The 14,702-nt window shown below is 37.2% G+C and overlaps 1 protein-coding gene across 1 annotated transcript in view; it reads right to left on the bottom strand.

Annotated features, from left to right (window-relative positions):
* LOC126249439 (TPR-containing protein DDB_G0280363-like) overlaps nucleotides 1-12,210 on the bottom strand; it is a 45,721-nt gene extending 33,511 nt beyond the window's left edge. Inside the window, exons 1-3 of the mRNA XM_049951092.1 lie at nucleotides 11,961-12,210; nucleotides 11,715-11,862; nucleotides 2,592-2,712 (exon numbers count right to left, since the gene is read on the bottom strand). Of these exons, the coding sequence (XP_049807049.1) occupies nucleotides 2,592-2,712; nucleotides 11,715-11,862; nucleotides 11,961-12,210 (519 nt within the window). The remainder of the gene's footprint in view (nucleotides 1-2,591; nucleotides 2,713-11,714; nucleotides 11,863-11,960) is intronic.
* Nucleotides 12,211-14,702: the final 2,492 nt, after the last annotated feature.

Below are 14,702 nucleotides of genomic sequence, written 5' to 3'. Positions count from 1 at the left end.
CCTGATTGACTGCATTATTTACGTTTCTTCTTCTACTACTTATTACTGATATATATCCATTCTACATGTGTCTGGTGACTGGTTGCCCCATGTGATTGAGATATCTTACACTTTATACAAAAGTAAGTTGCACAAATAAATACAGAACCAAAATCATGCTTATCATTGATGAACTGCAAATTACTTCGTTTTGTCTACATTTCTCATGACATTGTTTCACATGTTGTAATATTTGATTCACTGAAATTTGTTCTTGAAACCCTTTCGCTATGGTGAACTTCTGTAGCAGTTGGGAGCGATCGTGCCGCTCAGCCGGTGGACTGCTGCAGCAGTCGAGTGCGGCCTGTGCCACCCAGCCGGTGGACTGCTGTAGCAGTTCTCTTTTTTTTTTCTTTATTGTTAATTTCACACCTGATACAGGTAGGCCAGCAGTGGCATACTACGGCGCTCTTTGGCCACAGAAAAAACTAATGAGACAAAAGAAGACAATTGCAGAACAGATATGGTGGTTATACAAGAAGGGGATGCTGTATTTAGATAGATCTCTCCATTTTGTAAACAAAGAAATGTGCTTTCAGTTTTGTAATTTAAAACATATCAAATGATAGTACTGCTATTCATTTTTTGATAGTCAAAGAAACTGTTATATGTACATTATCTATTTTTTTTAAAATCTTGTGTTAAAGCAAAGTTCAATTATATTGAACATTCTCAGAAATTTAAGGAAGATTATTTTGTATCTCTTTGTATGTAAATTACTTTAGATATTTGACTCATCTCATGTGATGTGCTCACAATTTGAGATCTACAGAACATGAAATGAATAAACAAAAATAAATAAATGTGTAAATAAATGGTACTTAGAAATGTATATTAGCATTAATTCCTCTTCCCTTTATAGGACTTGCCATACTTTTGACATAAACTGCAGATTATTACCATTATCCATTACCCACTGTCACTAAATATATATAATCCCTTCTTCAGTTGTGAGTATTGGTTCATATAAGCCTACAGCAACTGTTGCTAAGCCTGAGAACGGGACAATATTGTACATAAGCCCTTTCATCCATTGATTTGTTGTTTTAGGCTGTTGGTGTAGTTCGAATTTTTAAAATACTTTCTGTGTGCTCCTTTCCATGTTACTAAATATACATGTTTCTTTGAGTTTATCATGACACTTCTCACTGTGGCCATATCCAAGATATAAAGATTGTATAAAATTATGTTTCTTGTTCTGAAAGAGAGATCCTCCAATCATCTGTTTCTCAGTTGATGCTACAGAACAGAATCCCATCTTTTATCATGTTTAGTTATGTAATTTAACTTCATTTCTCTTTCCCCAAATAGTCTTAATAGTTTCTAAATGGGCAACATCATTCTCTTCTCTCCTCATATCCCTTAGACTTCTTTCTACAAAAAATTCAGGGGGAAAGTTTGTCATAGATAATATTTTGAGATCCTTACCACTTTTATCTGTAAAGTCGATGTTATTCTTATTTCTTGGCAACTGAGAGCACATCTGCAGTGATGTGTTATTTCTCTGGCTGGTGCCTTGATTCAAAATTATATTTCTTTAATACCAATGCCCACATGGTAACAATAGTATGAGTCATCTCACAGTCCTGTAGGAACGACAGCGCATTATGGTCAGTATAAAATAGAATCTTTCTACCAATAGAACGTTTCCTTTTCTGAGAACTGTCCCATCCATTTATTTAACATTTGGCTAGCAAGGCTGATTATCCTTCGTTCACTACCATTTGGGATCTCTACTATCCAGAACATTTCTGCTGCTGTCCCATATTCTAAAACATTTCTTTTGACAAATCTTGGTAAGCTAACACTATAGTCTTAAATAATTTTCTTCTATTTTTTTTAAATTCATGCCTACATTGTTCACTCCAAGCCCATGGGAAATTTTTCCTAGTGAAGAATAATTGTGCTCATACTTTCTGAGGCTGGTTATTTTCTATAAAAACCACGTTATGTGAGAAAGGTTTTAATGTGCTTTTTATTTCTGACTTCTGGTACTTCATTTATTGTGTGTATGTGTTCTGCATTTGGCCAATTAACATTTGCTGAAATAATGTGTCCTAAAAATTTAACTGCCTTTCACCCAAATTCAGACTTCATAACACTGATCTTGATGCCATTGTCTGAGAATATACTTGACACTTTATATAAGATAACAATGTGTTCTTTCTAATTATTGCCTGGGACGAACACATCATCTACATAATATGTAACTCTTGACAATAGGTCCTCTCCTAACACACCATTCAACATATATACAAATGGTGACACAAAGACATTTACATCAACTAGTGTCACTCTGAAATGGTAACATCAAAACTTGTAACTGAATGCTATGTATTTTCTGCATTCCACTGCGAGTGACACTTGCTAGAAACTAGTTAAATAAGTGCTAGTCATAATTTGTATATTATTAAATTTTGGGACCAGCTCCTCTAATACATCTGGTCTATACATTTGTGGAATGAGTATTTTATTTATTACCCTTGTGTCTAATGTTATACATCTTTCTTCATTACAGCAGTAATTGGACTACAATATTTGTTTTGCAGTACCTGAATAATTTCCTTGACAATGGCCTCCTGCATTGCTATCAGCATGATATCAAGCTGCAGTTTTAAGGTGCTGCGTTCTTTTATCTCAAACCAGTAGACATAGTCCTTCCTAACACCAGATCTTCTGGATAATATGTTTGCTCAACAGCCTTCTGAGTGCCTCTTTTTCTTCATGTCCAGCCTCCTCTACTTGACACACCTTGTCATTGGCTACTTCATCAATATTTTTCTGGGGTGCTACAAAATTTAACTTTAATATGTGTAACTTAAACCTGCTATCATCTACATTATCAAAAGAAATATTTTCCACATTAAACAAGGCACAATTCGATTTCTCCCAACAAGTTCCTTTTGCACTATGTGTATCTTCCATTGTTCTGTCGCTACTTTCATCAGGGTGATTACTAACTTTAGCATTCAGTATTTTAACATGAACCTCACTCTGTTTATTCTTTAGGATCACACATCCCATGAACATTGATTCAGTTTCCTCTTTTGTTATCTTTATGCTTACAACACTTCTTGTGAAATCAAAAACCATACAGATTCTATTAACAAGTTCACTTCCAAAGTTAGTCCCACACATAATCCTGGAATTAGCACCACATCACAATTAAAGCTTCTGTCTTGAATCTCAACTTCCAGCATTGCTTGCTTTCCTACCAGCTTACTCTTTGCATCATTAGCTCTAATACCTCTTACCCCTAAGGGAGACCACTTTCTGTCTATTTCCTTGATTTTCAACTCAAAATGTGAAACTTTATTACAATAAAATTTAACAGTGTGATCCAGCTTGTCCACCACTTCCCTATCCTGAGAAGTTAATTCTCTAACTTGAATATCCTGTTCCCCAATTTTAGTTCCATGTTCCTGTATTTTATTTTATTACTAAAAATTCTTTCTCATAATTCCCCTTCTGTTTCTTTCTTTTTTTAAGCAAATTACTCTGGTAATCAATTCTTCTTCTAATTTCTTCTCATTTTCTTTGAGAGCATTTTTTTATACTTTGCATTTTAGATCAAATTTTGGACCACTGAAATTTGAATTCCTAATCTGACTCTTCGCAAGATTTGGTCAGTTGGTCAATTCACTCAGTAATTGATTTGCTAGTTCATTCAGTATTATTGTTAATTGCAGCAGTGCAAGGACACTGGGCAAGAGTGTTGCCTCAGCAAGTTATCAGGGGCTGCTGTGACCGTGCAGACACGAGAATGATGTGATGCCTCTGGTAGGCAGCAGCTACATGTGCTGGACAGATTGTCATGGTAGTTGGTCAGGCATGTAGAACACTGGTGTCCAGATCTCAAACACAGTACTCCTGGAGATGCCCAGAGACCAAACAAAGTCACCCTGTTGGCAAGGACGCCCAAGGACAAGGGGATGCCACTGCCTCCATCCAGCTCTCAGGGAGACAAATAATTTAGTGTAGTCTGGTGTTTTTCTTTCGAGAAAATCATTGAAACGTTGGTATTTCACAGGTATTTAACAATGTCAGAGCTGGACCACTTTAATGGTTACTTGCAAGTCGCCATTCATCTTCTAAATTGTTAAAAATACTCCATGCCGCAAAAAACGAGTTTTGATAAAGATAACATAAAAGTACGTTTAAACCATTTATCTGACACATCGATTATGCTTGGGAGTAAGTATACGGAAATATAAGTAAATAAACGTGTCAGTTGCACAGATATTGCATGTACTGGTAGCTTATTTCATGAAACCTTCTACTCTACGTGATTAAACAGCTACACATAAGTTATGGCTTGGACTTGCATCTCTCAGTTGTGTTTTATTTTTGAATGGCAGTTGCAGTCATTTCCTGTGTCTTATATATAATATGTAACAAATGTTCGGGTAACACTTTGGCTCGGATGTCATCAACATACTTGTGATTTTTGTCAGTCCTGAAACATTTTCGTCCTTTTATTGTTAGATTTTCATCCTTTACCGGTCATGCATCAAGAATACATACATACATATGAGTTATTTGCAATTTTTATAAAGAAAAATATATAAAGAAAAAATATATACATATATGGTGAATATTTTTCTTTATATATGAAAATGAAGAATTGTCCAGTGGAATGTAATGGGTAGTCTTTCAGGTCCTGTGTATTTTTCATTTTGAATGGTCCTGGTGAACTTCTCAGGATGGCAAGTTAAACATTTGTAAAGCAACCAGTGGAAAACTAACTGACGTTCCAGACAATTGACAGCTTTGTGGATCAATCTTCCTTTTGTTCTGGGTGTTATAATTATGTATGTCCTGCCTCATGGTTAAAACCACCTGGTTTTCTTTTACATTTATGAGGCATAAGAATTCATACTGGTTGAAGCTTGTCATTCTTCCTAACCGGGTGAATATAGGCTTGCAGTGCTCCAGTCTTTTGCTTGATGCATTGATTCTGACTGCTCTCTTTTGTAGCATTAATATAGCCTTGCAACCTGCAGAGTATCCCTATAAGACCATACTGTAATCTATGTGGCTACGACATAGTGCATTATACACTATTATTAGGTATGGGTCAGCTAATACACATTTTAATCTCCTCAGAAGCTATATTGCATGGTAAGGCGTGGAGCACATGTATGCTGGGTGTTCATTCATTGATAGTTTGTTGTCAATCTTGACTTCTAGCAGTTTGACAGCCTTCTTATTATCATGGTATCCAACAGTGCTAAGGCTGCATATCAGATGATGTCATTTTTCTTCATTTATTTTCATTTCATTTTCGATGAACCATTCTTTGATGTTTTCAAAGAGCACATTTGTTGTTTGCAGAGTTTGTGCAGCAGCTTATCCTTTCCCAAAAAGAGTGGTGTCACCAGCAAACTGTAAAATTTTGTTGTTATAACCCAGATCGTTGACATAAATAAGGAACAGGAGAGTCCTATCATGGACCCCTGGGGTATGCCATGCTCCATTTTTTTGTTATTAGAAAATTTCCACCATGAACTGATACTATTTGCTTTCAGTTTTCAAGATAGGATTAAAGAGTAGCCATCACAACACCTCCAATACCATAACACTAATTTACTATGCAATATTTTGTGGGAAATGCAATCAGATGCCTCGCTGAAGTCACAGAGTGCAGTGCTGCACTTTTCCTGTCTTCAAACTCTTTAGCTTCCTCATTAAGGCCATTTCTGCAGTGACAGTTGACTTTCCCTTGCAAAAAGAATGCTGTGTGTCCTGAAAGAGTTTTTTGTCTTTCTAATAAATCTATAGCTTGGTGTTTCATTACAGACTCCATAACTTTAGGCAGGATGGGAATTACGGAAATTGGTCTGAAACTGGATTCTTCAAATGGGTCACATTTTTTATAGTCTGGTACTGTCTGTGCCAGTTTCAGGAATTCTGGGAAGACACCGAAAGATAAACATTTGTTGATTTCTATGGCCAGTAATTGAGCAAGCTCTGGAGTAATCGTCTTCAGGACTGTGCAGGACATGCTATATACATCTGCACTCTCTGAATGTTAATGTGTATTCACTATGTTTACTGTGTCTTTCAGGTGCACCTCCTTCCAGTTTTTAATAGTGAAACAGCTTACATTTTTGTATGAACTGTGGGATCTTGGCTTGAGTCTGGAATTTCGTTTAAAAAATTTCTTACTGTCCTCTTGAGGTAGTGATTGAAGACATCAGGACTACAGGAATTTAAGGCAGAGCTCATTTGCCAGATTCCAAGCTGCTTTACATCGATTACGAACCGCTTTAATGAACTTGTCAGTGTAAAAACTTCCTGGCAGACTAAAACAATGTATCGGACCGAGACTCGAAATCACGACCTTTGCCTTTTGCAGGCAAGTGCTCTACCGACTGAGCTATCCATGCCCAACTCATCACCCCCCCCCCACACACACACACACAGCTTCAATTCTGCCAGTACCTCAGCTCCTAACTTCACAGGAGCTCTCCAGCGAACCTAGCAAGACTAGCACTTCTTGAAGAAAGGATATTGCAGAGATATGGCTTAGCTACAGCCTAGGGGATTGTTTCAGAATGAATTTTCACTCTGGAGCGGAGTGTGCACTGATATGAAACTTCCTGGCAGATTAAAATTGTGTGCTAGACCGATAATGGAACTCAGGGCATTAGCCTTTGGCAGGAAAGTGCCCTCCCAACTGAGCTATTCACTCACGACTCACCACCTGCCCCACAGCTTCAATTCTGCCTTCTCCTGCATTATCAAATTATATGAATACATGGTGTCTGTCCTTCCAGACGCCATGCATTCATGTAATTTGAAAGGTCTGGCTGGGCAATGGATCCACGATCTTCAGTGTGGATGCACAAATACATCCGACCTCCTGTGGGAATCTCAGACAGCGAACATAGAACAAATGGACAGATAGGTGACGCTCGGTGGGAGCGTGAATTGGTCGTGAGGCGTTTCGAGACAGTCCATGCAGTTGCGATAACTCTGTGTCTCGAATGGTGCAGTGGTTACTGCACCTGCCTAGTATGTATGTGATCCTGGGTTTGAATCCTAGACCAGCACACATTTTCACTCGTCGCCGCTAATTCCGCGAAATGTCCCAATGCAGCTGAAAGCACTGATACCCTCAATTTCTTTTCCTTTCTTCCCCTCTCCACCTTCAATTTACATATAATGTATAACAGCTGCAGTTTCTGCGGGATGTCTGTTGTTTTGGATATGTCTGGAAAACAGACACCATGCATTCATATAAGACGTCGATTTTGCCAGTGCAATGTAAATTCACATCTGTTGGATTTTTTGAATCATTCAAAAAACAACTGTAAAAGCTGAAGCACCCTGTTCTTCACATGGGCAGTTGAAACTATATTCACATGTACTTAGGCAATCCAGCAAAATTTCTGTTACAGAAGCCATATTAAATTTATTTGTGGCTATCCATTGCATAATATGACCTGTGGGTCACCTCTGCAGTCTTTCAAAAAGATATTTTAAAGGTGTTAACCATGTCCCTCAGATGTGTTTGCACGGAAGCAAGTATAGCGGTGTGATTAAAAAAGTTCTTTACCCTTATTTCAAGGCAAGACTGAAAAGGACTTAGGGCTCAGATATTTCAGTGTAATTTTAGACGAATCTACAAACATTAGTGTCAGTAAACTGTTAACTGCATGGTATTGTATACTTTGATGAGGCCCAAGGTCGCGTTGTTTCCATATTTTTGGGAATGGTAGAGTTATCAGAAGGCAATGCAATGGAAATGTGTTGAATATTCATTTAATGTGTGTTTGGTTACTGACAGTTTAACATTTAAGGTAAGCATCAATAATAGTGTGTATCATAATTTGAAAAGAGAAGTTACTCATCTGGTCTTGATTACTTGGGTCTTCCATTCTGTGCAGCTGGCGGAATCTTCTATTACAGCTGAAACTTTGCCTCATAATTTGGAGTTTTTTTTGTCAGAAACGTATTTTTAGTTTCCTAAGTCTTCGTTCCCTGAGATTGCTTATAGAAAGTTATTCGGTGCAATAAATGATCCAGCTACTCCATTGAAGATAGTTCACATGTGCAATACACGTTGGCTGTCTAGTTTAGAGGTTGTTTCTCGTGTTTTGTCTCAGTGTCTAGAACTAAACACTGCTTTGAGATATCAGCGCTTTATGAGAAGCGCTGTACTGTTCAGCGACTCCATAATATGTACAGTGAAAACGTAAACAAAATTTATCTTCGTCACAGTTAGTAAATTTTTTTTGCTGGGTTTGTGACTGCACTTCTCTGCATTCATTCATTCGTCCTTTATTGATCCACTGAGTCATTTTGTGTACAGAGAATACTACATGATATGGGACAAGTCGTTATAGTGGTTAAACATTACAAAAATACATATCACTTAATTAAATACACCTAGATGTACACAATTGTCTGAAAGTTACAGATTACAAGATATAGTATTACTATACTCATAAGCTGTTCAAAATTAAGGTCAAGGCCTAATTAACATTAAAATCTGTGGATACATTTAAAATAAAACTAAGCTCAGGTAAGCATTACATAATTTATAGATTAGTTAAGATTTACTAGATCAATATAATAAGTACATACAAGTAGATCAATTTTTAACAGTCGGTTAGGCCTTATAGAAATGTACACTTTGAAGATAAATAATAGTACAGAAAGACAAGGGAGCAAATATATTACATAGAAAAATCACATTCAAAATATTCATGTAAGTTATAAAAAGAGTATTTTAATAATATCGATTTAAGCCTTCACTTGAAACGTGCTGGATTGTTGATGTTTTCTGTTTTTAGTGGTAGATGATTGTAAAGTTTAATCCCCATGCATTTTACAATATCGGCATATAATTTGGTGGAATAGGGAAACTGTGTCAACAAGTATTTCCCTCTACTGTCATGCTGGTGATGGTCCCAATTCTGCTTCGGGCTGCCAATATTTAGCTTCCGAAAACTTAGTATCTCCAATATGTACTGGCATGGAAGTGGACGAAATCTAGTTTCTGAAATAGTTGTATACATGAGTCTCTCTGCTTTTTAAATAACATTATCCTGACAGCTTTCTTTTGGAGATTAAGTATTTTCTTGGACTCAGAACTGTGGCCCCACAATATGGGGCCATATGTTAGGACTGAGTGAAAAAGAGCATGGTACACTGACATTAGCATATTTATACTCGTCGCTTCCCTGACTGACAGAAGCGTAAAATATACTTTACTTAGCTTGGTAACTAAGCTGTCAGAGTGCCTTTTTCAGCTTAGAGTGTCAGAGATAGATATTCCAACGAATTTAGTTATATTTTCCACTTCAGTACTATTTACACCTATTTGTATAGTTGGGACGGTGGGATTTCTGTTCTGGGCTGTATGAATTGTTAAACCTACAGTCCTTTTTGCATTAACAAGTTGCCTATTAGCCATAAGCCATGAATCTAGTTGAGCTGTAGATTGGTTGACTGCAGCTTTAATAGGATCATCTGGGTCAGATATCAGAATATTGGTGTCGTCAGCAAAAAGGAAGGTATTGCAAGTTGGTTGGTGAATGGCTCTGAGAACTATGGGACTTAACATCTTAGGCCAGCAGTCCCCTAGAACTTAGAACTACTTAAACCTAACTAACCTAGGGACATCACACACATCCATGCCCAAGGCAGGATTCGAACCTGCGACCATAGCGGTCGTGCGGTTCCAGACTGAAGCACCTAGAACCGCTCGGCTACACCGGCCAGCTTGGTTGGTGAAAAGGAAGATCATTAATGAACAGGAGAAATGGGATCGGGCCTAAAACTGATCCTTGATGGACATCATGTTTTAGTTTTCATATCAGAACATGAAACCATGGATTTTCCTGAAGGAGTGACCTCACACAACTGCATATAATGTTTACTGTTAAATAGGTAGCTTGCAAACCAATCATAGGCAGTTCCCCGTATACCATACGTATATAGTTTCTGTAATAGTATTCTGTGGTTTACAGTATCGAAGGCCTTTGTAGGATCAAGGAACAACCCCACAGCTGACTGTTTTTATCTATGAGTGTGAGAGTTGTATCTAGAAATTTATAAACAGCATCTACTGTTGTTTTCCCATCCTAGAATCCATATTGAGCTGGTTAGAGGATACTATACTTATTCAGAAATGATTTTAGTCTATCAGCCACTACCCAATCAAATATTTTACTAAACACAGAGATCGACTGCTATAGGCCTACAGTTATTGGGATCTTGTTGAGAGTCTTTTTTGTGTATCGGTATAATATTTGCAATGGAAAGTAATTTAGGGAATATGCCTTCCAAAAATGAAGAATTAATGATATGCAATAGAGGCTTAATTATTTAACTTGAAGGTCTGTGAACAAGGAAACGAGGGATTTCATCTTCTAGGTTACTGATATTTGTAATGTTTTAGTCCTACCTGTATTAATGTTAAATATCTGACACATACATTTACTTTTGTTAGCTGAAGTTTTGAGAAGTATGTTATAATGAAGTTTTTTGGCTTCCTTGACAAAATTTCTGAGAATCTTTTTACAAGCATTGAAGTATTTCTTAAACTGAACTCTCCTGACAAAGTTCGTTTAGGTCAGGGAGAAAAGCTCTCTCTTTCTTTTGGAGGAAACTATTAATCTTGAAGTGATTCACCTTTGGGAATAGCCAGGAATGACTTTTTTAATTTTAAAAGAAAATGGTAATTGAAGTAATAGGAGAAAATGTTTAGAAAGGCTTCATACTTATCATCTACTGTTTGTGATTGGAAGACTGTCTGTCAGTTCTCTTTATACATGGGGGATAGAAAATTTAGAATATTGCTTTCTGAAAAGTTTATGCTTTCTCTTACTACTTTTTTGACTAAGGCGTCCCTACGTGGTAACTCTGCAATTACAATTATAGCATTGTGGTCTGAGAATCCTAGGTGTACAGGATTTGCAACACATATGGTACTTGGTCAATACAGCTACTACTATGGGATGTGATTCTAGTTGCAGATTTTACTTTCAAAAGAAAGTTGAAAGAATTCTTCAAATTTGTGAAGATTGTCTGGGTGGTGCCATCATTCAAGAAGTCAATATTAAAATCGTCACAGATTAAGATATTTGGAATGCTTCTATTTGTTAGAGTTTCAAGAAGGAATGTAAAGGTTTTAAAGAATGAGCCTACGATACCAGAGGGTGACCTGTAAACAGTTATAAGAGTAGACTGAGATCAGTAAGTTGAATCCCAGATAATTCTATATCCTTTTCAACACTGTAAGAACAGCATATTTAGAGTGGATGGGTTGCAATTCATTCTCTTTCAAATATGCAACTCCCTCCACCTCTGTAAATTTTTCTTAAAAAATTGTCTATTAGTTTGAATTGTGGGAGCCTTGTACATTAGATTTCTTGTGCTTCCATTAAGTGCTCAGTTATATGTAGAATATTTGCGTCTGAAATTTCATTTACAGAGCTTAATAAAACTTCTATGTCACATATTTTACTTCTAAAACCTTGTACATTATGAAAGTAAATTTTTGAGAGAAAGTCTTTACAATTAGGTTCTTCATTAATTATATCTAGGTAATTATTTTTTTAATCAACAATTAGGGCTACTTTGGCAGTTGCATTTAAATGGGTGGATTTACCATCTACAGGACTATTGCAAAAAAGATTATCTATGTGACTTACAGTTGTTACGTCAATCCTTTCTTGTTGAGGGGGTAGTAAAAATCCTCCCTTTTGACAGTAGGTTGTCTCAAGCTTAGAGGCAATTTTCTGTTACCTGAACTTTGAGGTGGAGCTGCTGCAGTAGAAATATCTGATGATGAGTTATTAACAACTGCACCTGCACAAACACCTGTTGCTGAAGCTAGAACTTCTATAACTTCTTGTGCTGGGAGAGCAACTGGAGATGAGTGACTAGCAACAACATTGCATCATCACCTGAAACACCTGCTCCTGATGCTAGATCTTCCATATCTTCATGGGTTGGAAGAGCAACTGTTAATGAGTAATTAGCAGCTGCATTTGTCCTATCACCAGACACACATGTTGCCGAAGCTACTGTCATATCTTCTTGTGGTGGAAGAACATCTGACGAAGAATAAGGAATATCTGCACTTGCATAATTACCAGACACATGCTTTTCTGAAGCTACTGCCAAATCTTCTTGTGGTGGAAGAGCATCTGACATTTGGGGTGGATGGACTGTTGAGGAGTCAGTTGTTGCTTCTTTTGCAGGATATTTTGCTACTTCTATTGCTGTGGCTGCTGATAAGTCTCTTCTAGTATGTAAGAGACCTGTAGGTGGAGCTGGGTGTTTTAGAGTAGGCAATGAAGTTGACCTAGCTTATTTTCCTATAACTTGTTCTTGTGGTGCTGCATCAAAAATTGGCTATTGGTTATCAGTGTTGGTAGGCTGGCTATGCACTCTTCAATTAATTGGCACAAATGTTGTTTTCCTAAATCATTCAGATGCATCCCGTGATTTGTAAAGAGAAACCTTTCAAGCTTGTAGAGTCTTATAAATGAGACATTTGTGTATAGTTTTCCAAATCTTTCAAATTCCCAGTTTAGTTTTCTCTATCATTATGTTTGTCCGGAGTCATGTGTAAGGTCATGCCTGGGTGGGATGCCTAGTGGCATGATGTTTGTATTAGCTAAGAGTTTAGCGCTTCATTTGTTGAGTTGATCGGTTGCTCTTCATGAGAACGGTTGATGTCATTCGTTCCTCTTGTTATTACTACCATGTCGTTCTTCGTCAAATTCTGGGCTAACTTCTCACAGTCTCTTGGGATTTCACACATTGAGACACCTGGTTTAACGCAGGCTGTGGCATTACGTCACGTCTTCTTAATTTGTCTGCAAGTTTCTGGCCGTGGCTAACTGCGAGAATAAGAAAATTTTGGCTTATCTTGTCACGGGGCTTAATGTCTTTTTCCTTAGTGTTTCATTCGTGGCGATATTCCTTTTGCATGTAGTGAAATAAGCTGTTAAGCACGGGTTTTAAAGGTATAACTTCTCTTTGTGTTGTTTCCAATTACAATTTTAATTTATCACACGCACACGGGAATTTATTGCTGTTATATTCAACCTGAATACGATGTAAACAAAGTGTACAAGTCCATGTTTTTAGGCCTACTCTTTCGGTAACATTTGTACAGGAGAAGTGAAGCTTTTTACCTCACTTTGAACAAAAAATGCCTTTGATACTCTTTTTCCTACAGTAACGCAATTCATTAGACATTGAGTTTGTGTCGTTTACAGTCATTAATAAATATGGGTTACGAACAAGTGTAAACATAGGGCACTGTAATGTATGTCATTCGCACTTTTCACTCGCGAAGTAAACACTGGAAGCGGCAGAAATTTCACACGCTGTTTGCCGTATTTAAAAAGCGAAAACACGCAAACTCTGTTGCCACTGAAATTGCGCCGATAGTAATGTAAATCTTTTTACATTTCTTAAACCGGGCGTTTACATTTTTCCCCCATAAATTTCTTCTTTTCGCACTAATTACAGAGGAAAATATGAATTTTTCTGAAACATCATTTGGAAGAATGTCACCTGGTGAACAAGGCATTCCAGTGAAATCCTGCAGAACACTTACGGCTCCTAAATGAAGTTATTTCATTAATTACTGGACTTGCATGGAAAACTGTTGTACCAGGGTATAGAGGTGTTATTTTACAGTAGACGTTCGAAAATATGTCACCGAAGAGTACACTTAGGTCATGAAGTCGGACTCTTACTACAAAATATGAATACTTTCCATAAAATTTCATCTGAGGTTAAGCATGCCATAAGGAAAATATGTTAACATCTTCTTATTTCTCTTACTTCTGAGATGCAACGCCCCTTGCTCCAAAATGTAAAAGTGTTGCAACACGTATCCTTAATCGTCCCAAGAGAATGTTTGCAAGTGATAAAAGAACTAGCAGTATCGTTGGCTGAGGAAGTGAGCTTGTCAGACATTACAGTAACCAAAACCGATTTTCAGTGGTCGAAGCTCACTGCTGCCCAATGGAAAGAAATGAACAATACTGCGACGTTCTGGAATGAAATTACGTCCTACAGAGATGCTATAGGCTTAAGTCCTTTCCAATGATTTTCAGATACGACTATTATGCTTTTGGTTTTACCATGGTCCAATGCGATAATAGGAAGGGACTTCAGCCAACTACATTTCATAAAAATATCTCTTCGAAACAGATTAACAACTATCATGGCGAACGCTATTAGTACAAAAAGAGCTGGTCTTAATAGCGTTGGTAAGTGTTGTCGCTATTATAAGCTGCCAGAGAACGTTCTCCAAGAAATCAGCACCATGAGGAGATATGGCACAGTTATTTCTTCATTGGAATCAGTACTTCAGCGGTGGACATGGAAGACACCCTACTGTAAGATGAGGAGGAAAATTAAATTATGTGGCTTGAAGTACATTAATGTGGTGAGTGGATAATAATAATAATAGGCAGTGTCGATGACAAAAAAGTTTTTGGTAAGTTGTCAGTGCATTGAAATTTCAATTTCAGGAGTTTAAATAACAATAACAAGCATTTAGCGGGATTTTAACTTCAGTTTAGCGGAATAAATTTTCCTATGTTGGCAACGCTGCTGAAGGGTATATTCACAATTTTCAAGCGCGTCGGATCAATACTGAGTTGTGGCCTGTGGGGTGCAGT

Source organism: Schistocerca nitens, chromosome 3 (assembly GCF_023898315.1).
Source record: "Schistocerca nitens isolate TAMUIC-IGC-003100 chromosome 3, iqSchNite1.1, whole genome shotgun sequence".
Taxonomy (NCBI): domain Eukaryota; kingdom Metazoa; phylum Arthropoda; class Insecta; order Orthoptera; family Acrididae; genus Schistocerca; species Schistocerca nitens.
This window is presented reverse-complemented; position numbering and strand designations above follow the sequence as displayed.